The sequence below is a fragment of the Notothenia rossii genome (assembly GCF_949606895.1).
Source record: "Notothenia rossii genome assembly, chromosome: 10".
Lineage (NCBI taxonomy): Eukaryota > Metazoa > Chordata > Actinopteri > Perciformes > Nototheniidae > Notothenia > Notothenia rossii.
In genome coordinates, this window is record NC_136908.1 from 57,141,085 (window position 1) to 57,167,869 (window position 26,785).

The following is a 26,785-nucleotide window of genomic DNA, read 5'->3' on the forward strand; positions in this document are numbered from 1 at the left end:
CTTCCATCTATGCACAAACTTATCTCGTGCCCTCATTGGTCATGTGCACGTTCGTGTGTGTTGGAGGAAGGGCTGTGTAAGGAAGTGGCTGATTTGTTCAGGCTGTGTATTTTCAAATTCTAGCGCACTCGAGCTGGTTTCTCCAAAATGACCTACCCCACCTTTAAAGCATAGAAACATGTCACAGTAGAGACACTAAATACAAATATGAACCCTGAAATGACCATAATAGGGCCCCTTTAATTTCCCTCCAAATCCGCGGTTCTTTGGAATTCACATCACAACTGTTTCTGAGCCACAGTTGCTGGTGCAGCTGTAGCATGTCAGCCCACCCTCTTTGCCCCGGGGCATAAGAGAGTTCCAAGGGATTTGAAAACTGCAAGTCTTTTTTAAAATGGTAATGCCAATGAAAATCCAACTACCAGGAAGTGTTTTTTAAAATATAAATTAACTCTAAGAGGTAAGCTTTAAATCATATATTACAGAGGCACTGATTTAAAAGTCAGTATAGAAAGCAAACAACTAAATAGGCTACTTTGTGTTTTTGCGAGTAATGTACGTTTTGTCTACACACATTTTTGTTGTTGACATGGACTTATATTTGTTGACGTCTTTTAAGATGTGTTAAACTCGTTAACTGTTAATTCGATCATTAACAGTGGTGGTGTTATAAGTACAAAGTAAAGTAAGTAAAAGTATAAATACTACACTGTAAAAATACAAGTAAAAGTCTTGCATTTAAAATCTTACTAAATTATAAGTACATAAGTATTGGCATCAAAAAATACTTAAAGTACAAAAAGTAAAAGTACTTACTGTGCGTAACGTCCCGCTTTAAAATAATTTTGTCATATAAATGTAGTGGCATAAACAGTACAATATTGGCTTCCAAATTGTAGTGGAGTACAAGTATAAAGTACCATAAGAAAATACTCAAGTGAAGTAAAAGTACTTACCAGAATCGAAGTGCAGGCAAAACTCAGTGACGGATCTCTTTGTCAGTGTCACACAGTGCAGCCAGGGTATTTAACTACACGGTTTTTGGCGGGGACTTTTTAAAACCATGCAACAAGTGTTGCAGTGACAGGTGAAGGCTCAACAGCTGTCTGTTTATTTTCTGCCTTTCGTTCCCCTCCTGTCCTGCGGGGGCAGCACTGAGTCTCTGGGCTGTGCGGCCAGCTACCTCCGCGACACCAGAGTGCACAGTAAACACAAACCGACCCCGCACCGAGGACAAGCCAGTAACGACTAAAGTAGCAGAAAGGTAAGAAAAACACTTGGTGCATATGTGTTTTATTAAGAGTGCGAAACTGCAACTAACAGTATTTTTTTCCTATATGCTTGCTTTGAATTTTACGTGTAATACGAGCCCGGAACTGGCTATGTAGATGGAGGCTACTGTCAACAAATATGACCAAAGCTAGCTGCCTTGTCACTCACTAATGTGGACAGAGACTGTTTTGTTTGAGTAAAAGTAGTCCATTCTCCATTTAAAACTAACCAAAATGTGTACAAATGACAGGATATTTATGGATGTGTTGGTAAAAAAAGATGATGTGTTCATTTATAACACACTAAACCATTTATTTAACCACTAAAATCATAACAATAGTGACTAAGCTTGTGTAATAAGATCTACAGAAAATTGATGGCGTCCTTTAAACAAGACGTCCTGCTTACCTTTTCCCTTTTAGTGTGATGTAGTGTAATGTTGCTTTCTGTTTAAAATTGTCACCAAACATTGCATATCCCTTTTACCTTCAGGGAGTTTCTCTCACAAGCATTTTAGGAGGTGAGCACTTACTCTACCTGCCATATGTTGCAAGAAAAAAGAGGCATTCTTGTGGAACAGGCAGTGGTGGAATGTCACTTTGTACATTTACTTAAGTATTTTACCTAAGGACAATATTTGTGATACTTGTACTTGACTGTACAAGATTTGTTGATTTAAAAGCACTCTTTAGTTCTTTTCAACCACAAGTTAAAGTACCCAACAGAGTAAATATGTATCTATTTACTTTCTCCCTCGCGGGCAGCTTAGATAATAGCCTGAATTGAATGGGTGCTGTAAACGTCATGTGAAAAAACATACGCTTGTTATGAAGGAAATGAAAGTGAGGCCCTTGACTTTCATACCAGTGTTTATTAGAAAAAGCAAAGCAATAACTGATACACATTAAATACAGTTTCTTTGTCGTTGACATTAAACATAAATCCATTCAATCACTGCCAGTTTTTCATACATCTGCAACATCTGGGATCATGTCTACCTTTAAAAACACGAGTTTGAGTTTGCTTGTACTGCACTGGTATTGGATCAGTACTTGGTATCGGCAGATACTCAAAGTTGAATTATCAGAATTGCATCAGGGTTAAAAAAAAAAAAAAGTTGCTGAGCGGGCTGGTGGGGGAGGGGTAATGGATCTGGAGGCAGTCAGTTCACACTGGGCCCATTATACCTGTGGGCACAACCCAGCATTCAGACCAGTTCTATTTCTATTCGTTTTTTTACTCCCAAACGGACGGATACCTTCTACGAGCTAGCATCTCAGACTCACCAAGGATTGGTAAAATCAGGTACAAATTCAGTACTCCCTAACGTTGGAATGTTTTTGAAATCTGTTGTCAGCTGCTTTGAACCTGGGATATTCGGTAATTGTAAATCAGGTGTTACTTCATGCATATCCTTTTTATTTTCTCTTGTAATAATTGTTGTGTCCTCAGTTATTCATCTAAGGACTAATACAAAATGTCTGCAGTTAGTATTCTGTATGACATATAATACACAATTTTACAATGGTTTCCAATTCCTTCTTTTCTTTGTTGTTCCCCTAGTGATGTGCTTGTACCATCTGCCGTAGCAGGACTCTATAGCTGAACCCGTTCCCTTTCCTGTTGCTGTTCCCCCTGAAGACCTCCACCACTTCCTCCTTCCCCATCCTCCACCTCCTCCTCTTCCCCCCCCTCCCCCGGCCGCCCCTGTGATGCCTCCCTCGTGCTGTGGCTGTCTGTCACAGTACACTCATCACCATCTGGTTGCCTTCCTCCTCACCTTCTTTAGGTAATCCAGGTTATCCTTAAAGTCTTCCCTTAATAACCTGCTGTATCCATATTTCCGTTCACCCTTCATGTCTTCAGAGTAACTGGAAACCCAATAATGAATAGATTGGCTCAAGCGGTCACTGGATAGATGGGGGGGGAAATGAGTTTTGTAACCCCAAGAAAGTAGTGGGGTTGATTTAAGAGGGTACACTGTGTATGGATGAGATATACATGTAGGTGAAAGGTTTATAAGACAAAGCTAACCCAGGTCAGACGAGATCAAGATAACAAGGACAATGATTTCCACTAAAAAGGGTTACTAGACCAATTGGGTCTCAAAGAGGCCCTGTAATGCTTTTGGGGGTTTTCTCTTTCCTATAGTGTGTTATATAGGTTTTTGTCTATGTAAACGGTCTGCAAAGGCTAAAATCCCAAAGTTGGGAGTCTCTCTCCCACACACATTTTCTATAACCCTGTAAATAAAGAATGTTTTGCAATGTTAAACAGACGAGGATAAAAATCATTTGTATTGCCACTGAGTAAATTCCATGCTGTGTGTTTATTCCAGTCAGTGCTGTTAAATCTTTGATTACAGTAGACGTGGTGTCACATGTCTGCAGCCGTGTCCAAACACTATCAGGAGCAAAGCAAAGTGCCGTGTGCAGCAGATAGCCGTGATTTCAGCCACTTCCTGTTTCTGTTTTAGATTTATGTGGGATTCCATTGTTTCCTGCAAAGTCTTACAGGAGAATTACACTGATACTTCTTTGGGATGTAACATTCTGGATGTAGCCTAAGACTTCTAGTGGTCATAGTACAGATTATAGTGAGTGATGGTATAATTCATACGTGAATAATTGACACTTTTCAACTGATGTTAAACAGCATCACCTCCAGCTTAAATATGAACTTTGACCCGTTCATTCTACGTGGAAGGTTTAAACAAATCTCAAACAAACCCCTGTTGATTCAAGCTGTTCTCTGTTTCTCCAGCTATGTGCTGCTCCATGCCTCCAGGAAGACGTTCAGCAATGTGAAAGTCAGCATCTCCGCTCAGTGGACGCCAACTTTTACAAATGACAGCGCAGCAGCTTTTTCTCCCGGCCAGGTACCAGTAGAACAGAGCAGAGCAGCGTCAGAGCCCTTAACACTTAAACACCCTGCATGTCTAACAAACTGTTTCTCTCTGACTGCTCCAGACATGGGAGGGCAATCATCTGTTTGCTGATAAAGAGCAGGCCACTCTGTTCCTGGGAGCTCTGGACACCATCTTCCTCTTCTCATACGCAGTGGTGAGTGGGGTACACGATTTTAACACATGTTTTAAACAACTGAAACAGACATCTTTTGGTCATTTGCCTAACTTTATGTTGTCCACGCAGGGTCTGTATTTCAGCGGTGTGATTGGGGACAGAGTGAACCTGCGCTACGTGCTCTGCGTGGGCCTGTGTGGCTCTGCTGCGGTGGTGAGTACATGCTGTGTGTTATCCTTAATGTCTTCTTGTGAGTGTCAAGAGGTTCATTCTGCTACTATTCATTTATAGTTTCCTATACCATGTCAAAAAAAGTACTACACCTAGGTTGTATGTTTTTATTGAACATTATCCTACACTTCTAAAGAGAAATCTGTTATTTTAATCAAGGAAACTTTCCATTTCATTTGGTTATTATATCCCTTTTGAGCATGACTCAGCATTTTTTTAATACATTCTCTTTTAATCCATTCAAACATACTTTTAAGATAAGGATGGATTTTAACTGGATGAAGGTTTTAAGACGTCGGACATCTGAATCTTAAAGGTCCCATGTCATGCTTTTCCGGTTATTACCCGTCCCCTTGTGTGTTATGTAGCTTTTTCTGCATGTAAACGGTCTGCAGACTCACAAACCCTCAAAGTACACCCTGTAGGGAGTAAAACTCTAACACAGAGAAGAACTTTCTCTGCCGCCCCTGAACGCCTCGTTGGACATTTCTCTTTTTCCATTTTTTTTCTTCCTGAGTAAAGGGGCGTAACCATATCCAGCTGCAAATGGACCAATCCGTGGAGCTCCACACACACACACACACACACACACACACACACACACACACACACACACACACACACAGAGCCTTATCTTTTCTCAGGGTGTGAGTGTGTGGCGAACAGCCTGGCTGTGAGTGTATGTGTGTGCTCAGGACAGGAGCTCCAACAAGCCGTTTAGGACAGAGAGTGAATACACATACTATACAGAGATGCTGTGTGAGAAACCAATGTCAGTTTGGAAAATTGCACAATATAAATGTATTCTAGAAGACCTCAACAATGGAATTATGATCAGTAGAAATGTCATGGGACCTTTAAGACAAAGAGCTTTGGAGAAACAGTGTATATTGATGTGAAACTGCTTTATTCAGTGTTTTACTGGGCCCCTGTTCTTCTTTTTGGGGTTTTCCCTTTCACTTTTTGAACATAAAAGCATGTAAACATGTCATGGTAGAGGCACAAATCACAACTACGAAATTGAAAATGAGCGAAATAAAGCCCCTTTACTCAGTTTTAAACACTGGGTCTATTTGTTTTGAACGGGGTTTCCATTAGATTAGAACACATATCATGCGTTTTAATTGAATATCAAAGATCCGTCAACACGTTTTGTAAATACACTGAAGTTGTATGAAATGTTTTAACTGTGTGTCTGCAGGAGTTTGTGTTTGGCACTCTCACCGAATGGCTCAAGATCTACAACGTGTATCTGTACTGCGGGCTGTGGGTGCTGAACGGCCTGCTGCAGTCCGCTGTGTGGCCCTGCGTGGTGGCCGTCATGGGGAACTGGTTCGGCAAGGCGGAGTGCGTCTGTTTACTAAACCTGCATTCATCTGATATTTGTTCAAGAATTACATCTGGAACATCTGTCCAGCCTAAGCCAATGTCAATATGTTCCTGTATATTTCTGTTTTCTAGATAGATGGATGGATGGATAGATACTCTAGTGATATATTTTCTATTGTAATTTTGTATTTATTTGCTGTTAATTCAAATGTTTAGTTTTATTATATTTGTATCTTTTAAATATTTTTCACTCGTGTGTAATACTTAACAACACTGCTGCTGGGACAAAATGTAGGATGAATAAAGTATCGATCTATTTAGAAGTATCTAGCCTAGAGTTCCAGTCTCTCCAGTAGAGCTTTATGGTACACACCGAAACACATTACACAAAGACATCCATTCACTGGTGCCGCTACCTAAACTTAGACGCCATTTAAACACACTTTACCTTCAGTAGTCCTTATTTGCTCAAACTTAAAGATAGCAAGTCACTGAGCTGTTCGTGGAATTTAGTGCAATAGTTAAAGTGTCATGTAACCAGAGGCGTTTTTAAAAAAAACACTTGTACATATGTATTTCTAATTGAATCCATGATGTTGCCTTCCAGCCGTGGCTTTGTGTTTGGCCTGTGGAGCGCCTGTGCCTCTGTAGGAAACATACTGGGGGCTTTCCTGGCTTCTAGCGTGCTCAAGTATGGATACGAGGTAAGAAACACAATTGAAACCAGTAGCAGGTGCACAAATAAATACATTCCACTGCCACATATTTAACAATGCCTATCCTCAGAAACCAGAAGTTAACACGATGTGCTGTGTGTTGCTGTGCTCAGTACGCCTTCTTGGTGACCTCGGTGGTGCAGTTTGCCGGTGGGGTGGTGGTGTTCTTCGGCCTGCTGACCTCCCCGAAAGAAGTCGGTAAGGACTGCGAGGAACGTGTTAGAGCAACGTGGATTGTTAGTGTTCAAACATTACCAAAACATGACGCTCCAGTGACCGTATTCTCGATGAAATTCCTCTTAATTCCTTTTTATGAGCGTTTTCACCTCACTTGATTTATCCCTCACTTGGTCTTTTGTTGCCTAAAACGATTGATCTTAGGCAATGTCCACATCCTGAGTGTGTGTATATGAGGGCCCTGAACCTATACTCGATTTATTTGGAAACGCATTTAAGATCTCGATTGACACCACTTGTGTTTGTCAGGTTTGAGCTTGGAGGCAGAGACTGGCCTGAGTCCGGTGGAGACGGACACGGACAGCCACCGGCCTCTGATGAGCGACGAAGAGGAGGAGGAGGAGGACGCCGAGGTGGACGACAGACATTACCACTCGATTCAGGAGCCGGAGGATCCTCTGGCTGAGGCCCCTCTCCCCGTGACCTTCTGCCAGGCCTTCTGTCTGCCTGGAGTGCTGCCGGTGAGTAGACAACTCCCAAGTAAAGGATTGTTTACAATAAGCTTTTAAACGAACAAGCTGTTGACTCTCCTGGTCTGGTTGTCCTGCAGTATTCCCTGGCGTATGCGTGTCTGAAGCTGGTCAACTACTCCTTCTTCTTCTGGCTCCCTTTCTACCTGACCAACAACTTTGGCTGGAAGGAGGCCGATTCTGACCGCCTGTCTGTGTGGTACGATGTCGGAGGAATCCTTGGTGAGCAGCAGGGGAATCTGCATTTTTCTGCCCATTGTTTATTTAATCGTTCAATAACAAATTTGAGTTTTTGAGATAAATATTCTTTACATTTATGGATGTAATGATGCTCCATTCGATTATTTGACACGTAGATAGCACACAATTGGACTAAATTAAACAAATGTATGACATTTTTATGACAAAGTAATTGGAGTGCCCTTCGAAGTTTTATGGCGGGAAAGTCAGAGTCAATATCACCCAAAATGATTTAGCATTACCATAATACAAATGAATGTTTAAGTGGTTGTTGGGTTTCAAATATGAGTAAGATTCATAAAGGAAGCCGAAAACAGTGACTAGTCTACAGTATTACCGTTTGCTAACCTTAAGCAGAATTGTACAGGTCAAATCATTATTTTGAGTAAAATAATACCTCCGTCTCAGTTTATGCATAAAAGTCCGCAGAGTTTGAATGTCAGTTTCTCATTGTGTTTCTGTCTTTGTTTCAGGAGGGACGATTCAGGGTTTGATTTCTGACTTGATGGGCAAGAGGTCCCCGGTTTTGGCCCTCAGTCTGGCGCTGGCGATGGCATCCCTGGTGGGATACAGCCGTGAGTACAGGGTTTACGAGTCGTTGACCAGCATGATTGTAATACCACAGTATGAGACTTCTACTCTCTTTCTCACTCTCTGTCCTCCTCAGACTCACCTAATGACCAGGTAATAAACGCTGCGCTGTTGACAACTACGGGCTTCTTTATTGGCGGCCCATCTAATATGATCAGCTCGGCCATCTCTGCTGACCTGGGGAGGCAGGACGCTTTGAGGGGGAGTCAGAAGGCTTTGGCTACAGTCACCGGCATAGTGGACGGGACAGGAAGTATAGGAGCCGCTGCGGGACAGGTAAGCAAAAATACTACAGAATAAAGTGCATTAAATGATCAGGAAATGACCAGGTTCAATAACAGGCAAAGCTGTTCAATGTTGTTCCATCATGGCTTGTTAAGCCACATTTACCCTGCTGCTTCAGTCCATACCAAAAAAGAGCCAATATATTTAAAGTCATCTAATACATTTTTCTATCTCAATGTATTTGTACATTTTAATTGTCCATGTATCAAATAGTTCAGAATTGATTCAACATTTATTTATCCATCTTTATAACCATACGTTTTCTTTAGTTCATTTTTTTTAGTAAAATACATTTGAAAATGTTTGTTTTGTAATGTATACACTGGAAAACCTTGCATTTCTCAATGTAGTTATTTTAACTACGGTCTTTGCGTGTGAGTGTTATGGTATTTTCTATGGTTATTTTAAACTGTTTTTATTTGTCTCATTTATTTGAGTTGTTAATGTTATGTCCTCCTACTAGCACACTCCTTGTTTTATATACATGTAATCTCTGTCGTCCTGCAGTACCTGGTGTCGCTGATAGAGAGCAAGCTGGGCTGGATTCAAGTCTTCTACTTCTTCATCGCCATGGTGAGATAGTGTCCACCTATCACAGCAGTTCTTTTAACTGAAGACATTTCCACAGTAGGGAAAGCACAGGTGTAGATGATAAGGGTCGGTAATGAACACAGCCATCGTTGGTATCGTTAGTAACACCTGTGCACTTCAAAGCAGAGCCATCGTTAATGACACCTGTGCTTTTCAAAATTTCGGTTGTTGAAAATGCCCATCCTACAGGTGTCTGTTTTTACAATATATTGGCATGAATATTATAATTCTTTTTGCCAATTCTTACTTACTATATTAATGTGACTTGTCTTTTTTTCCTTGGTTCTAAAGTACATTTTAATTTCGGGCTCATAAACCAATTAGTTTTGCCCATTTTTCATCACTTTTCTTTACTTTTCTTTACTGTGTGTCCTCTTGCAAACCCTTGTGTAACTTTCCTTTCATTTCCTGCTACAGACGGCGGGCAGCATTGTGTTCATCACTCCTTTGCTCCACAAAGAGGTGCGTGAGATGTGGAGAGAAAGACAAGCGCTGCGTCGCCAGCTGTGAACGCTCCATCGTCCTGTCAGCTGTAATGTTGCTACTCTTATCGAGTGACAACGCAGCTCACAAACTGCTCATTTTAGGTGAGTTTTGGGAGATGGAAAAAATTGGTGGGCTGTTGTTCCACACAGCCAGGACGGTTCCCACCCATGGGCGCAGCCACAGGGCACAACACTGCAGTCTTATCCTGTCACTAGAAGCCTAAAAGTGTAAATGCTCAATTATTTTAGTGTGAAATCAAAGATATGAAGTTTAAACTGAATGCTGGTTTTAAAAGAATATACTTTTAAAATGGACTTTGCTGTCCAATCTGCACCATCACACTACTACTGTACATATTTAAGGATTTAAATGGATGTAAAAATAAGATTTGAATTTTAGATAAGAAGCTCTTTAGTTAAGATCAAGCCCTCTGAGACTTTCAGTTGCCTGAAGAATGTGAATAATAATTGTAATGTATAAATTGATTGTCAGCTTTTGTAGATATGTATGATATTTTTGGTCCAGATGAATAATATTGCACTGTAGTCCAGTAACAAGTCTTAAAGATTTTTAACGAACCACTCAGACCTTAGCAGGGTTTTGGGAAGCTTTGATTTCTCTTGTGTACAGTTTTGTGTAATCAGGTTACTGTATTAGGGGACTGGTTCTCTCATTTCTCTTTATAATATATGTCAGTCAGGGATTGATATATGCTTATTCCTTTTTTAAGTTTCAGTGTCTTACGTCACACACACGGTTGTTTTAAAAAACACTTTCACAAACACCCTTTTAACTGACAGAAACACAATTCTGACGAAAAACCCACGTCTCACATTTAGTTTTCAGTGTAGCATGCCTATTGCACATTTAGGTGTGAAGTGCATACTGACATTTTAGAAAAAACACAATTTGTTTCTTGTGTGAAGTTGCACGTTTGTGAATCTGTGTTTGAACAGATTTATTACATTTTCAAGGTAAAATACTTTATGTCTAAGTTTGAGTGGGGAAATGTTCATGAAACACCAGCTTTATGTCTTAGCAGTGTCAAAAACCAGCCTTCATTTTTAAGCAAAGATGATTTTGGTTGAAATCTGTAAAAAAGAGACTTTAATTTGTGATTTTATAGCGAACAGAAAAACCAAGTAGTTTGCTCCCCTGCTTATAACCACTTTAAGTGCTTTTAACATGTGGAGACGTTGACATCAGGGCTTCTTCGTGCCATCATCTGTGATGTGAGACGTGTTCCACGCACTAAACCAAGAGCCCCGGAGCTAAGAACGAGTCTCGACTTTGTGTAAAAGAATGTAAATTACACTATCTGTGGTGTCTTTTTGTTTTATCTTTATTTATGTGTACTTTTAACCGATGTAAATGCAAATTTTCATTTTAAATAAATGCAAATTACATTTTGTAAATTGTGAGTAATGTATAAAATATGTCAGATAAAATACAAATGGGGGGATTTTTTAAATGAATTTAGTTCTATTGTTTTCTTTTAGGGTTTTTGGTACATTTCCAGGTAATTGACTGTGTGCAATGTCACTGCAGTCCACCAGGGGTCGCTATAAGTGAATAAACTGCTCTTAGTAATACATCCATGCCTAACAACTAAAACCAGAGTGGAAACAAAAACTTCAGACCAGCATTTTGTAGTTTATATGAATCTCATACATTCATTTTATTATTTAGAGCACGCTATATGAAATCGACACATTTGAAAGGCATTTTACAAAGCACCGACAACCCAGCAATACATCTTTACAATTATTATCAAAAAGGATATGATCCTACACAAATACACTTCTTACATGTTGAAAGGGAGCATAAACCAGCATTAAATTATAATACAATTATTACAAAAGTTGGATTATCATACATTCATGCATATACAAAAACAAATAAGGCTACACTTCGATATAGCTGCGTCACGTGATTTTGAAAAGGGAAGTTTGCTTGGGCACAACGAGACACTAACTAACTTTATCGAAACAGGTTTTTTTAATTTAGTTTTTCCACCAAACAGACTTAAGAAACACCAACAATGCTGCCACAAATTCTCAATGTGAAAAAAGTACAACCTGTTCTCAGGGAACTTTTTTAAATGAACTTGTCAATAATGTTTTAAAGTAGTGCAAATATATAGGTCCAGAAGACACAATTAGTTATACCGCAAGCATAACTCATAAGTTAATATAGATTTTTTTTAAAGTTTCGTCTGGTGCACACACATTCTCTTACACACACAAACACACTGATACATTGACAAAGAAATCCTGTAAATTATCAAATCATTTCAAAAAGCCATGCTTGCTATTTTTTAGATCTGGGAAACAGCGCCTTATAGGAGTAACAGATTTATGAACGACTGCTTTAATGACAGTCTTTGGCTGACTGAGGGGGTTGATTCCTGACGGCGGACTGAGATAAACAAAAGAGTGTGTGAGTCGCGGCCACTTGACTGGCTGGGGAAACCCCTCGATCCATGAAGGGGTCTGAACACTTTCTGGGGAAGGTTCCCTTATTAAAGCTTTTCCCTTTCCCCCCCTTGAATAGTCCTCTGCTTTATTTATGTGGGAGCAAAGGAAGGGAGAGACAACAATAGCTGCCTCCCCCCCCCCCCTCCTCCTGAGGAACCCTAGTTTCCTCAGCTCGGAGCGGGGCCCCTCTCTGACACACTGACTCTTTTACATGATGTGAAACCCTACACTAAGCGCTGAACCTCGACAGCTTTTACCACAACAAAATAATAGACCTCCCCCCCCCCCCCCCCCCCTGGTTTCTGTCTCTCTTTTGCCTGCAGACGAAAACAACCCCGAGCTGCATTGGTTTAGTTGTCTTTCATTTAAATGACATGTGTTTGTTTCACTGAATTCATGAGGTAGAATGGATTAATCCTGATTATGGCTTGTTTTCCATTAACAAATTAAAACGACTGTAGGAACACATCTTATCTAAAGACCAAGACTTGTTTGAGACCCTCTGTGACCGATGAGCGACCTGTATAAATGTTTCTAATTTAATGGCACAGTAATTTGTCTTTGGTTTTATCTGCCTCAGCTGCCACAAACCTCAAGATTCACACCAAACCGAAACACTCATACACAATCAGATCTGTGTTTACACACGAGCACGTATAGAAGGGAACAGAGACAGAAAAGTGAAGCAGCTCGACTCTTCATGGGTTCCTCTGAGCTGCGACACACTGATCAAATGCTACATTATTACACGCATGAAGCTGACTAAAGTTATAGGTATGTTTTGGTCTGCTGCCATAAGATTTGACCAGCCCATTATGCAACAATGCAAAGCAGAAAGCTAATATGATTAGCAGTTATTATGTTGTTAAATATAAACGGCCAGTATTAGTAAGTGGCAACAACTCCTAACTTTTTTGGGCACTAATGGCACAGGATTCCAAAAACTCCTAACACTAGGATGGGTCAAATGCAGAGAAAACATTTTGTTAAATAGTAAGTAGGCCTACTGTGTAATAACAATAAAAGTTAAAAAAAAAGAAAAAAACACCTTGTCTAATCTCGTTTAATGCATTGCATGTCTATTTTTTTGTTTCTACGTTTTTTTTTTTTTTTACAATTTAGCATTGTGAATAATAAATAAATAATCAAATAGCTATTTAAGTCACTGTTGTACAGCGACGGCCGCATTAGCTCATAGCTAAACTTCCAGCGCTGACCTTTGCCCTGCAGCTAATCACAGTCGAGCTGCCAGATTTTGAGCCCTAGGTGAGATTTTGACCCCTGGCTCGACTCGTGCTATCGCAGCCCCGGGGTGAGACTGAAAGGCTAAGTGTGGCACGAGGCCAGGAATAGTAACTCGGCTAATCAAAACCTCTTATGACTTTTAGCAAGAGCGAGAAAAAGGTCAAGGACTGAGGTCAAAATCCAAGGCCCATTCAGAAGAAAATGAACCTCTCAATACTAGAGCCTGTGTTATGTTGTTAAGAGTGCATTCAAATAAGTTTCACAGTTTAAAGATGAGGAAAACAGAATACATAAAACATTTATAATTATCTACAAAACCGTCTGAGCTTGATGAACTATAAAAATGGTAGCTTCCTTTTGCTGAAATCTAAGGTATATGTTGTCAGAGAAGTTTTAAAGCCCCCGCTGAATGAGCTTGTGAACAGTCAGTCACAAATTGCTACATAAATATACATATGATGTGACACATCAATGTGAGGTGACCTGTAGACGGATGTCGACCACTAGGTGATCGTCCATCGGTTCGATGTGTGCTTTTCTACTGCCGAGAAGAACCTTTGTAATGCAGGAACTTCGTCTTCTTCACTTTGAAGAAATCTGTAGAGGGAAAGAAAACAATGCAAAGTCAGCGGAAATAGATTTGCTGCATTGCACAAAATCTGCTGCTTGTCACTTTGCATAATGCCAAGGAACAGTTGGACTTCAACTCTTGGCAAGAAAAAGAGTAAGCATACCACAAATTGCGATTGCTTTGTTTAAAGCATTTGGTGGACTAACCTGTGATGGTAGACTGTCTCCGTTTTCTTTGCCGTTGGATCCGGTAGTACTCCCTTGTGGACACCTCCGGATACTCGTCCCCACACCCGGACGAGCTGCTGGACCCCGGGGACGCCTCGCTTGACGAAGACAATGTCCGTCTTTTCCCCACCGACCTAACCGTGCAGCCGTGGTAAAACACCGGCACGTCCTGGTACCTGAGCGACTCCCACTGGATGGTGGACTCCTCTCCCGGCATATCGCTCTGGAAATTGAAGTTCCAGCGCTTGTTTGCCACCTCCAAGTTAACTGAGAGCAGCCGCTGGAAGTCCTGCTGCAGCTGCTGGTGGTCCACGGGCCCGAAGAGGTTCCTCCGTGACGGCCCCATCTTTAATGTCAAGTCTTCAATGCCCCCCAGGCGTGAAAGTCCTGTGTTAGATGCTGGTCCTGCTGATGGTGTTGATGGAGAGTCCATCGTCAGGTCCCTGCATGAGAGGAAGGTCAGAGGTTGAGTGTGAGGCCTGCAGAGTTTTATTGCGGTGTGATCTGGTTTTTTTTACTGGCAAAGATTACTTCCAAACACACAAGCTATTAAGTGCCCAAACTCCCCCCCCCCCCCCCCCCGACACACCAGCCCTCTTGTGTTTTACGTGATCAAATACACATGTGCCCTAACCTGCTGAGTAATTACTCCTCCAGCAACAGGTAACTGAACCAACACCAAATAAATCTCCAGCAGAATCCACTGCCCTGCCGTGTCAGAGGACCTGATTCTCCACCTGCTCTGGTGTCGGCCAGTCAAAGGTCCAACGTTAAGGTCTGCAGGTCACACACAAAAAAAATATGGGCTTCGTGTGAGGAATGTTTCCCACATTCCCCAGCAGCTATCTGCATCTAGAATTCAATTAGAGCCATGCTTTCTCTTCAGAGATGGATTTTTAGCATGCTTTACCAGCTTGGTCTTATAACACCTACAGCCTATAGTGAATTTTTCAAGTAGGTGGAAGATAACCACATCCCTCTGTGCGTCAGTACTTCTATCAGCTGTGCGTAGGCCCTAAATGAAGATATGTGTTGTATGGGATGGGCTTTAGGGCAGAGAGATATATGGTTCTGCTGCTGATAGATTACACTATGTAAGGCGTCAAATGTTTTCCTGATAGTAATTGTTGCATAATACTGGTCCAGATTTCTGAACAAAAAAAGGGTTTTTTTTCCACTCAAAGACCATCGGACCATTTGCCCAATCATTGTAGTAAAACATTTCAGTTGATATTGACAATTATATGGTTCATAGATAGACTGTATGTGCATTCACCTCAATATATTTCCATCTCATCAAATCTGCACAAAGTAAGTGGATAATGAAAGTGGGATGCTAAAGGAGGGTCCCATTGTGGGTTAAAACAGCCCTGCACCAAATATATATTTTACAGAAATACAAATAATTGGAAAGCCTTGGTTGGCTTGCTTAACTAAGTACAAAAAAAGCGTTGGACAAGTGTTTGACACCAACAAAATACAGCTCTAAAGCACTTTCACAAGTCTAACAGTCTGTCATTTGACCATGTCTTATACTTGTTCAACCTGTTAAAAACCATGTATTGGAAAGGCTGGAAACCACAGAGGGCGACAAATTCACACATTTACTTAATGCGTACTACTGTAATTACTACTAATGATACATGTAAACCGTACAGCTTCATTGTTCTCATTTATATATTCTTTACACATGGATAAATAGGAAAAAATACTTGATGTAGCAACACAAAACCAAAACCACAAGTGTTTTCTTGTAACTACAGGGCTGCTCTCTCTGCGTGAAAGTTGTTGTTTGTGTCGAAAAAGGAGTGGGCGCGGTTTGGAGATCAGGTTACTGCTCGGTGTCCCAGATTACAGAAAAACAACATTTTAAATGCACCAACTATTTCTGCAGCCACAAAGTATTATGGTGCAATATTGAACAAAATACCACCGGATATTTCACTTAAAGGCTTTGTAATGTGACTCAACTGTCGAGAAATATCTTGGTGACGCAGTTAGATTCACTGCTGCGGATGTGGGTCAATGAGCGACCGACACCCTGCATCCCAACACACAAAACATCAACAAAATAATGATTTAAATATAACCAGCAACAAAGCATTAAAAAACGTTAACACGAGCATTGGCTACCCAAATTGGGTACTAACGTCTGCCAAAGCGTTTAAAATATACCAAAACCGCATACATTTTGGGTCAAATGCATCAATAAAAAATGAACCTAAAGAACAATACGTAAAAGAATATTGTAACGTAAAAAAAAAGCCGTAGGCCTATATTCCGTTTTACCATCCGCGTCAATATCTTAAAGTATTACAAATGTGTAGCCTACTAACGACTGCCAAAGCGGTACCGTTAAAGTCTACTAAAGCTACAACAATTTTTGTTTAAATGTATACATAACAAATACAAAATAGACCCAAATAAGGATGAGTGAAAGAACAATGTAATATAAAGTCAATAAAACGTACATTACCGTCTCAAAGTATTAAAATGTGTACTAAAGACTGCCAAAGCGGTTACAATCTACTAAAACTACTTTTCAGTTCAAATTAATCTCTCACAAATACAAAATAAACCCAAATAAGAATAATGTAACATAAAGTCAATAAAACGTACCGTCTCAAAAATATTGACATTGACAACGACTGCTATAGCGGTTAAGAACAACTAAAACTCCATACATTTTAGTTCAAATCTTTATATAACAAGTGCAAAATAAACCCAAAGTCGAATACATGAAAGAATAACGTAACACAAAAACAAGGAAGCGTAAATTTCCCTCTTACCATTCGCGTCAGTATTCAATAGTTTCTTCCACAAACTCGTCACAGTTTATCCAGAGGAATGAGATGTATTTTCTGACAGCTCCGTGAAAACAGTCACGTTGAAGGGTTTTAGAGCCACTGCCCACGGGAGGGTCCTCCTTCTTGTCGTCTTATCTAATACTTGTCTGTACTGTAGAGACCGCGGGGACGTCCTACTACTGGAGCAGTTAGTCACGTGGTATCCCTTTTTAAAAACAGTCAGCACGCACATGTAAACAACGCGATAACCGAACACAAGATACAATACTGAGCATTGATGCAAAACAAAGGAGGAGTATTTAAACAGAAAAAAAGCCTTGCATTCAAAATGTTACTCAAGTAAAAGTATTAGCATTAATACTTAAAGAACCAGAACTCGTTATAAATGCAGATTGGCCCGTTTCAGAATAATATGTATGTTTTAGTAGGCTATTTTTTATGCATTATTGTGTTGTATCAAATATGGTAAAGTGTGGTGACTTATTTTAATCACTTTGTATACTGCTTGTGAATGTTAATCCAGGTGTAACTAATCTTATACATTTTGTTTATATTTGACTTTATTAATCCAAATTTACAAAGCAACAAAAGGTATTAAATAAATGTAGTGGACAAATAAAGTGCAAGACAGTACACAATTGTACATAAGTAGTGTACTTGAGTAAATGTACTTAGAGTAGTCACTTCCCACCACTGGGTGTAAAGAACATTTACTGTACATTTAATTTTGAGAGACTTGTACTTAAATTGAGTATTTCCACTTTTTGATGCTTTCTACACCCACAATTCAGAGGTTAATAGTGTACTTATACTCCACTACATTTATTTAACTACTTTAGCTTCAGTCAAAATACTCCAGTACATTTATTACAAGTAAAAGTTGTGCATTCAAAATTGTACTTGAGTACACATTTTAAGGATACAAAATATACTTAAAGTATCAAAATTAACTACTTTTACTTGAGGAACATTTTGAACGCAGGACTTTTACTTGTAACAGAGTATTCCTACACTCTGGTACTGCTAATTTTACTTAAGTACAAGATCTGTGTACTTCTCCCACCTCTGAAAAACAGCTGGTTAAATTGAGGCTATACCAATGTAATTATGATTGTTAATAGTTTCTTACCCTGGTATAGTAATGCCCTGTTTTCCTCCTGCTCTCAACCTGTTCCTCCTGCACTCTGTTTCCTCACTTCTCCTTCAGAGCGAGAAGTAGCCTAGGTCAAAGGTCATGGCAATAGTGGGCATTTCTCCTTCTAAGTGTGACACATTCTCGTGTTGTGCTTGCATCACGTTGAAATGCAATGTGCGCTTTGTTTCAACCAGGGTTACGACATTCCCATTTGGATGTATAGGCTACTTAGGTATTTGAGGTGGAAGAAGCACTCAGACTGTAGAATACCATACCATTAGTTTGACTGTAGAATAAGTGAAGAGAAAACACTGCCAATCCCCCCAATACTGAGAAATGTTGATTCAAAGTTTATGACTTCTTGACCCTCATTAGTTAATTTTGAGTCTAAATTGACTAATGCCCTGTAATTACAAATACAGAAAGCCAAATATAAAACTAAATTTGTTTTAACTGCACAAAAAGAGACTACAACTTCTGTCATTTTACAGTATGGCAGTACTATATAAAAGACATTAGCCGCTTTCACACCAAGTAGGTACCACTTTGATCAGTTCACAGTACCACTTCTGCTGTGATAATAACACTATGAATTATGTAAACATTTTTAATTCAGCCTTTTAATCAGCATTGCTCCACGTTGCTGGACAAAGTGGCACCGCTAAAGGATAGGAGAGCTATCTGCAACACTTCTCCATGGATAACAGAAGCTGTCTGCTGCCTGAGGCGGAAGTGTCGCAGGACAGAACGACTATGGAAAACCACTGGGCTGGAAGTGTATCGCCTATATCTCAAAGATCTAAGATATTATTTTAATGCATTAGTAAAAGAAGCCCGGACTGCTTACTTTGCTACGTTAATTTCTTCAACAACAAAAAAATCCCAAGATGCTATTTGACACAATTAATAACATTGTTTCACCACCCACTATCTACATTACCATGTCTTTCGAAAGGCTGACTGCAATTATGATGATGACTGCCTTATCTTCTTTGTAGATAAGGTAGCATCAATTAGGTCCAGTATTCATCCTGGGACTTCATTGCCCAACCCTAGCCCCTCTCCATCCCATTCTGTTCTTGGCTCCTTCCAACCTGTCAACTCACAAGACCTTATGGATTTGATTAGGAGAATGAAGCCATCTTCCGGCCCTCTGGATGTAATACCAACTTCCCTATTTTTAAAAGTTTTACCAACCATTGGCAGTGCTGTATCAGCCATTCTTAATACTTCCTTGTCTACAGGACGGTTCTCTTCCTATTTTAAGCATCCCACTATTCAGCCCATATTGAAGAAAACTAACTTAGATCTGCTTGTGAACTACAGGCCTATATCAAAACTACCCTTTCTGTCAAAAGTTCAGGTTGTGGCCAACCAACTCAATGCTGCATTGGAGAGGCACAATATTTATGATAAGTTCCAGTCGGGGTTTTGGAAAAAGCACTCCACTGAAACAGCCCTCCTGAGGGTTTCTAACGACATCCTGATGGCTTCTGATGTGGGTGATTGCTCTGTGTTAGTACTTATTGACCTAAGTTCTGCGTTTGAAACTGTAGACCACCATATCCTGATCAAGAGGTTACGTGGGTGTCATAGCACTAGACTGGTTTGCATCATATCTTGCTGACAGAAGTTTCACCGTCTCGATTGGAGACTTTGTGTCAGACTCCTCTCCACTGTCCTGTGGTGTCCCGCAGGGCTTGGTCTTGGGGCCTCTGTTATTCTCCTTATATTTGCCACCCTTAGGACAGATCATAAACAGATTTAACATTACATATCACTTATACGTGGACGATATCCAGCTCCACATTTCATTCAAACCTAGTGAGGCTTTTAGGATATCTAGGCTCTTCGAATGTCTTAGTGCTATTAAGGACTGGACTGCAGATAACTTCTTACCACTCAATGCTGATAAGACAGAGGTTCTGGTTGTTGCACCCGAAAAGGTTGCGCCCATGATTTTGAAAAGTATTGGACCATATTCCTCTGCTGCTAACTCCAAACTACGTAACTTAGGGGTAATATTTGACCAATCCGCGTCGTTTGATACCCATATTAAGCAACTGACGAGATCTTGTTTCTTCCACCTACGAAACGTTAGTAAACTGAGAGCTGTAGTTTCAACACCCGACCTAGAATTGATTATACATGCGTTTATTTCATCTCGCATTGACTACTGCAACGCATTGTTCTCTTCTCTCAGCATGTCGTCTGCAGGCAGTCCAAAATGCAGCTGCAAGACTTCTCACCCGGTCAAATGAACAGTCCCACATTACCCCAATGCTCAGATCTCTTCACTGGCTCCCTGTAGCTTATAGGATACAGTTCAAAATCTTCACCCTCACCTACACGGTCAGATATATGGCTGACCTAATTCATTCTTATACATCAGCACGCCCACTCAGGTCACACATGCACAATTTACTGTCTGTCCCACGTACCCACCTTAAGACCCGCGGTGTTCGAGGCCGTGGCTCCTAAGCTATGGAACGCTCATCCCGCTCATCTACGGTCTGCTGACTCTGTTGACTCCTTTAAAACTAATTTAAAGACATTCCTGTTTGGGAAGGCGTTTGGGTAACCGGTGTGCTTGCTTTTATTCTATTTTATACTATGTTTTTATTTTGTTTTCATTGTGTTTTATTGTGTTTTCATTGTGTTTTTATTGTGTTTTGATGCTTTTATGACTTCTCAACACTTGGCTTGTGTGGTCATTATCATAGTACGATTCCTATGATGATGTTTTATTGTTTTGTCAAGCACTTTGTCTGTGAAAAGCGCTTTATAAATAAACTTTACTTACTTACTTACTTCCCCACACCTACTATTTCACATTTCTTTCCTTAACTGTTACGAAATACAGTCGGTTCTTCTTTCTTAAAATAGATAAATAGATTCTCCTTCCTATTATAACATGTATTCTTCGTTGTAATGTAGCATTTTTTATACATAGCTTCTCATTGACACAGTTTAGAAGTAATTGAGAGGCGCTCACTTACTATTTTTACCCATTAGTCAATGTCTGGAGCGGGTCAGACGAGTAACACTTTCCCAGCTCACACCCAGCACATGCATTCATGTTTCCCCATGTGGTTTATGAGATGCACTTCTTTAATAAAGTCAAAGCAGGGAGCGGTCATTGTTAGTGCGCTCTGCGGGTGACAGGGCCTCTGAGTGATGATGTCACCACTATGGAATGTTTCTTGGAAGGAAAAAACTATTTACAAATAAGGGGCTTATCAGCAGTTCAAGGCAGTTCAGCACGAGGCTCAAAGCAGACCAATGTCGCCATCCAAAGGCGTGTATTTCACCATAAATCTTGGACTTGACTTAATTAATTTCTGAATGGTAAGGGGCTGAATGAAAATTATTCGGCCAAGTTTTTAATAAAGCAAGGCCTAATCATTATCTCGTAGTCGTCCAAATTAAACAAAAAACTTCGCCTCATCAGTAGGATGACATCATTTGAGTTTTCCCTCCAAAAAAAGAAACAAACCACACTGGGAAATGTATCTGTTTTCATGATGTGACACTTAGGTGTGGTTAGTCTTCATGTAGCTCTAGGGAAAATTGTGGTTTTGATTCAAATGACTTGATGACGGAGCTTTGTTGTCATGCTCACAATTAAATATAACATGTATTGAAGGTTAATGCCGGTTGCGGTGACGCTTTAAAAAATTAAATGAATTGCCTGTAGGAAATGGGAATGCCTTGTTAAAACCTGCACATCAGAAACCAGGTTGCTCCGCGTCTTGATGCGAAAAACTTTGAAAAATTCCAGATTTTCTGGCATCTATGTTTTTTGGACCGGGGAAGGGGAAACACAAGTGACTCAGGTTCAGTTGCTTCATTCTCCCCTTCTCTCACTGTAAAAACATTTATCCAGCAGATTCCTAAACCCTGGGTGTGGATGTGTGAACGAATGGTTTGGGATGCAGTCTTGTGTGGATTATTTTTACTTTTCCAGTAAAACATTTGTATCCATTCTTTATAAAGAAGCATGTCAACTGAACATCTGCTTTCAATATATAGATACTTCACACGGCTCTCTTTGGATTTCAATGGACTTTTTATTATTTAAACATGATCAACAAAGAAAAATATAACCATTCCCATTTCTGATCCCCTTAAAAAATGTACATACAAATAAATACATTGAAAAAGGTTGTGGTGATTGTTGCTTGAGGATCTGCATTCTGTACAAACTCTTGTTGTTTTTCTTACATGCTGAGTTATTGTAGGTCTTTCCCATCATGATACATAATAGTCAATGTGCCCCAGTTCCCAAATTCCCAGCTAATCTGTGTGTCAAGTGGCCTTTAGTTCACTGTCATATATGTGAGTATCGACGATAGACAATGAGGACTCAGCATCATGATCCCTCACTGTTTCTCCAGCTCTCTGACCTGTATTTACAGCAGTCACTTTATTGTTCAACGTGCAACTCCTAATCCTCTTCTTGTTGTCTACAGTGCTGTCTGTTTTGGTGTGACCCCCCCTCCCACTAATCCTTAATCCTTTGCTATATGTTACAGTTCAAACCCATTGTCTCCTCTCCACGGTCAGCGCCCTTCGAATACATTAGCTTGTTTGTAAAACAACAGTCACACAGTTTAGAGTGACTCGGGTCAGAAGACTATGTGCTTCTGTCACGGTGGGTCTTGTGCTCTGGGAAGTAAATCAATTCAGCTCTTTTCCATCATATGTTACTGATTCGCCGGGTCGTAAAAAAAACAAAGGACACAGCCGAGACACCGTTAAGAATCTGACCGTGCATATACAGTTGCAAGAAAAAGTATGTGAACCCTTTGGAATTACCTGGATTTCTGCATAAGTTGGTCATGAAATGGAGGAAGCCACTGCTGTTCAGAAAAAACATTGCTGCACGTTTGAAGTTTGCAAAAGAGCACCTGGATGTTCCACAGCACTACTGGCAAAATATTCTGTGGACAGTTGAAACCAAAGTTGAGTTGTTTGGAAGGAACACACAACGCTATGTGTGGAGAAAAAAAGGCACAACATCAAAACCTCATCCCAACTGTGAAGTGTGGTGGAGGGAGCATCATGGTTTGGGGCTGCTTTGCTGCCTCAGGGCCTGGACAGATTGCCATCATCGACGGAAAAATGAATTCTCAAGTTGATCAAGACATTTTGCTGGAGAACTTAAGGCCATCTGTCCACCAATTGAAGCTCAACAGAAGATGGGTGATGCAACAGGACAACGACCCAAAGCACAGAAGTAAATCAACAACAGAATGGCTTCAACAGAAGAAAATAGGCCTTCTCGAGTGGCCCAGTCAGAGTCCTGACCTCAACCCAATTGAGATGCTGTGGCATGACCTCAAGAGAGCCATTCACACCAGACATCCCAAGAATATTTCTGAACTGAAACAGTTTTGTAAAGAGGAATGGTCCAAAATTCCTCCTGACCGTTGTGCAGGTCTGATATGCAACTATAGGAAACGTTTGGTTGAGGTTATTGCTGCCAAAGGAGGGTCAACCACTTATTCAATCCAAGGGTTCACCACCCTGCACTGTGAATGTTTACATGGTGTGTTCAATAAAAACATAAAAACATATTGTTTGTGTGGTTTTAGCTTAAGCAGACTGTGTTTGTCTATTGTTGTGACTTTATGCAGAAATCCAGGAAGTTCCAAAGGGTTCACATACTTTTTCTTGCAACTGTATCCTCAAACCGCAGTGTTTTACAAATGTATGTAGTTTAAGTGTTAATCAGTTGGATATGATCAGTAACGTAATTGTTTTATCAGATAAGAGGGAATAGCACACATATAGCTTAAAAAAGAGGAAGTGAAGCTTGTGTTTTACCAAAAGCAATTAACCAAATAGCCTAATTCAAACACATTCACCATGCATTATTTAAAGGAATAGTTTGATACTTACACTTAGCTTTCTTGCCGAGACTCAAAATGATCGATACCACATGATTGTGCGATAGATATGAAGCTCTTTAGCTTAGCTTTGCATAAAGCCTTTGAACAGGCGGAAACTGCTAGCCTGACTCTTCAAATGTAACACCTACTGAACCTATATAGCTCACAAATGAACAATTGTTATATATTATTTTTCTATGCTTTTTCACAAAGCTGCAGGTCAAGGTCATTTAATTGGCAAAACCAGAACCTTGAAAGTGAGAGTTTGGTGTCAGTGAAGCTCTGAGAGGATGTACAGTGTGTACCATATTGCAGTCTCATTTCAGCAGGAAGTCTCTGCGGTGAAGGAGAAGCTGTGATGGAGAGAAGAGGACGACAAACAGAGCAGAGGAAGTTGTTGGTTCACAGGTGCAGTGTGGGGGTTTCCGTGTCCTTCTGCCCTTGGCTTGCGGAGGAAAATACTGAGAAGTGGCTCACCACAGACAGTGGATTGGTCACGTTAGACGTAATTGACTGTCACAGCACAACAAATGTACGGGAAAGTGGATGAACAAAGGCATCATGTAGACATGCAAATGACAAAATGTTAGAGAATTACAGCAGGATGCCAGAGAAAGGACACGCTGTGCACATCAGGGAAAGCTTTCAGAGTTGATGGCCTCACATTTACTGATATATTTTGACTGCTTATATCCCCTATAAGCAGCTACATATACACATCTTTACATGCAAACATTCATACAGTACAAAGCAGAGCAGAGTTAGGATCAAGTCATTGTCTTTCAAGACATTAGTAACTCTCAAGTCTGGATTTAATTCCCAAATCAAGTCACAAGCCAAAATTGAAAAGTCCCTAATCGAGACTTAAAAATCCCAAATCATTTACCAAGACAAGACTGAAAACTCCTGAGCCAAGTGCTACATCAAGACTTATGTCCATAGTCAAGTCCCAAGGGATGTACCAGGTCAAGTCAAGTCAAGTCAAGACTTATAAATCGTGATTCAAGTCCCATACCGAGACTAACTCCTGAGCTCATCTGTTACGTCCTAAATCAAGTTTTAAGCCGAGACTGACGAGTCCAAAGTCCAGAGATAAAACCAAGTCCCAAGTCAGGTCATTCAAGATTCATGATTCAAAGGTTTAATGTCAATCACATACACAACTACAGCCAAGACTGACAAGTCCTTAGTCAATTCCCTTTTGAATACTGACAAGTCCAGGCTCAAAACAAGCTTTGCATGACAGGAATAAAAGCTTCCTGCAGGCTAACATGGTGCAGAAGAGTTTCTAAAGTGGGGATTATCTGGATCAACCGCATTCAAACGACTTCATTTGAATATGTAGAGCCTGATAGAAAGTCATTGTTATGGTGTTTAAACAGCAGTTGTCTTTCTGTTTGACCAACACATTACAAAATATGCTCTTACAGGAATAAAAAAACTGAATGGGGAGTAACTTATCGTCATGGTTACACAATGCAATGTGTCCTGCTCTGGTCGGTGTATAATATCTTTACACTTTGTAGGCTACTATGTGAGTGGGGGTGGGGCACATAGCCTACACAGAGGATTAAAAAAGGCAGTCAACCCCATATCACTCTCACACACACACACACACACACACACACACACACACACACACACACACACACACACACACACACACACACACACACACACACACACACACAATGTACAAGTATTTCCATACATAAGGAGGTGGAGTGTTCATGGGAGTATTCTCCCAGCTGTGGAGGCCACAGGTGGGGTTGTGGGGAGGGAGAAGGATTGAGCCGTGTGTGTGTGTGTGTGTGTGTGTGTGTGTGTGTGTGTGTGTGTGTGTGTGTGTGTGTGTGTGTGTGTGTGTGTGTGTGTGTGTGTGTGTGTGTGTGTGTGTGTGTGTGTGTGTGTGTGTGTGTGTGTGTGTGTGTGTGTGTGTGTGTGTGTGTGTGTGTGTGTGTGTGTGTGTGTGTGTGTGTGCGTGCGTGCGTGCGTGCGTGCGTGCGTGCGTGTGCGTTTGTGTGTGTGTGTGTGTGTGTGTGTGTCGAGGTGCAGGGAGAGCGAGGCAACTCTCCAGCAGCTGGATATTGTCAGGGGTTCACCAGGGGAGCTTGCATGTCGGGGTGAACGGGTTTAAGATGAAATGTGCCTGAGGCTACCCTGACTTACTGTGTTTGCTTTGGGAGGGGGGGGGGGTTCCTCAGGGGCTGGGCTTGGGGGTGCCGGTATAACACACATAATGGGTTCTCAGATTTTTCTTTTTCTTTAAGCATTGGTGGCCAGTGAGGGTGCCGCCCTTGTGCACTTATTTGTAAAGGTAGCACTCTTTGTTGTTTTTTATAGCGGCTTGTGCTTTGAGGCCAGAAAGTGTTTTTATTTGACATATAGTTTCAAATGAAGTTTTTTTTTGTTGTGTATGTATGGGTGTGCTTGTGGGCGTGGACAGACAAGGAGGGGGAGGGGTTAAAGGGCGTGCGAGGGGGTGTAAATCGATCCTTTGTTTTCGTCCCTGCATGTGTCTGAGAGGGATTTTGTTTTGGACTCACCAAGATGACTTTGAGACGAGTTCAATGTCAAAACTATACAAAAAGCCAGAATAATGGAAAGGCACGTCTTAAATATGAAACATTTGGTTATAAATCAAGCAAAAATAAGTATGTTTGAACAAAAAAAGTCCTATTTTTTACCACACATATAAAATATCCTGCTTTAAAAATATACGTGCCTTTTTTTTTTTAAAGCAAAACACTACATTAATGATAATAAGAATTACTCTGAAACATACTGTACCTGCCCGTTAAGACACAAAGAGGTTTGTGCATCTGTTCATGCTCTGTGCAGCTTAGGTGAAAGCTGGTGTGCTTCAGCTGATGTGCTTTGGCTCTTATCTACATCTGCGGAAAATCTGGTTTGCATCTGGCCTTGGCCTCGTAGTATTGGGCTGTGCATAAGCGTGAC

The 26,785-nt window shown here is 40.6% G+C and overlaps 2 protein-coding genes and 1 long non-coding RNA gene across 5 annotated transcripts in view; 1 reads left to right on the forward strand and 2 right to left on the reverse strand.

Moving 5' to 3' along the window:
• Window positions 1-13,305, forward strand: part of slc37a3 (solute carrier family 37 member 3) — a 17,462-nt gene extending 4,157 nt beyond the window's left edge. Inside the window, exons 2-15 of one of the 2 annotated variants that reach the window (XM_079656087.1) lie at window positions 1,153-1,264; window positions 2,836-3,061; window positions 4,036-4,150; window positions 4,242-4,334; window positions 4,425-4,508; window positions 5,728-5,873; window positions 6,463-6,559; window positions 6,685-6,769; window positions 7,058-7,269; window positions 7,359-7,500; window positions 7,992-8,093; window positions 8,186-8,385; window positions 8,902-8,967; window positions 9,403-13,305. In XM_079656087.1, the coding sequence (XP_079512213.1) occupies window positions 2,985-3,061; window positions 4,036-4,150; window positions 4,242-4,334; window positions 4,425-4,508; window positions 5,728-5,873; window positions 6,463-6,559; window positions 6,685-6,769; window positions 7,058-7,269; window positions 7,359-7,500; window positions 7,992-8,093; window positions 8,186-8,385; window positions 8,902-8,967; window positions 9,403-9,495 (1,512 nt within the window). In that variant the 5' untranslated portion in view covers window positions 1,153-1,264; window positions 2,836-2,984 and the 3' untranslated portion in view covers window positions 9,496-13,305. The other variant, XM_079656088.1, reaches the window with a different exon arrangement.
• LOC307023073 lies at window positions 7,668-9,395 on the reverse strand. The gene is made up of 3 exons (XR_013803585.1): window positions 8,905-9,395; window positions 8,192-8,374; window positions 7,668-8,077 (listed from the first exon to the last, which is right to left on the reverse strand). It is a non-coding gene; the product is annotated as an uncharacterized lncRNA (long non-coding RNA).
• On the reverse strand, window positions 11,117-16,955 carry cdkn1d (cyclin-dependent kinase inhibitor 1D). 2 transcript variants are annotated; one of them, XM_079656089.1, is made up of 3 exons: window positions 16,781-16,955; window positions 13,971-14,434; window positions 11,117-13,790 (listed from the first exon to the last, which is right to left on the reverse strand). In XM_079656089.1, the coding sequence occupies exons 2-3, from the start codon at window positions 14,422-14,424 to the stop codon at window positions 13,732-13,734; spliced, it is 513 nt and encodes a 170-aa protein (XP_079512215.1). In that variant the 5' UTR covers window positions 14,425-14,434; window positions 16,781-16,955; the 3' UTR covers window positions 11,117-13,731. The 2 variants fall into 2 exon arrangements, with proteins under 2 accessions (XP_079512215.1, XP_079512216.1); XM_079656090.1 differs by lacking the exon at window positions 16,781-16,955 and adding an exon at window positions 14,626-15,208.
• Window positions 16,956-26,785: the final 9,830 nt, after the last annotated feature.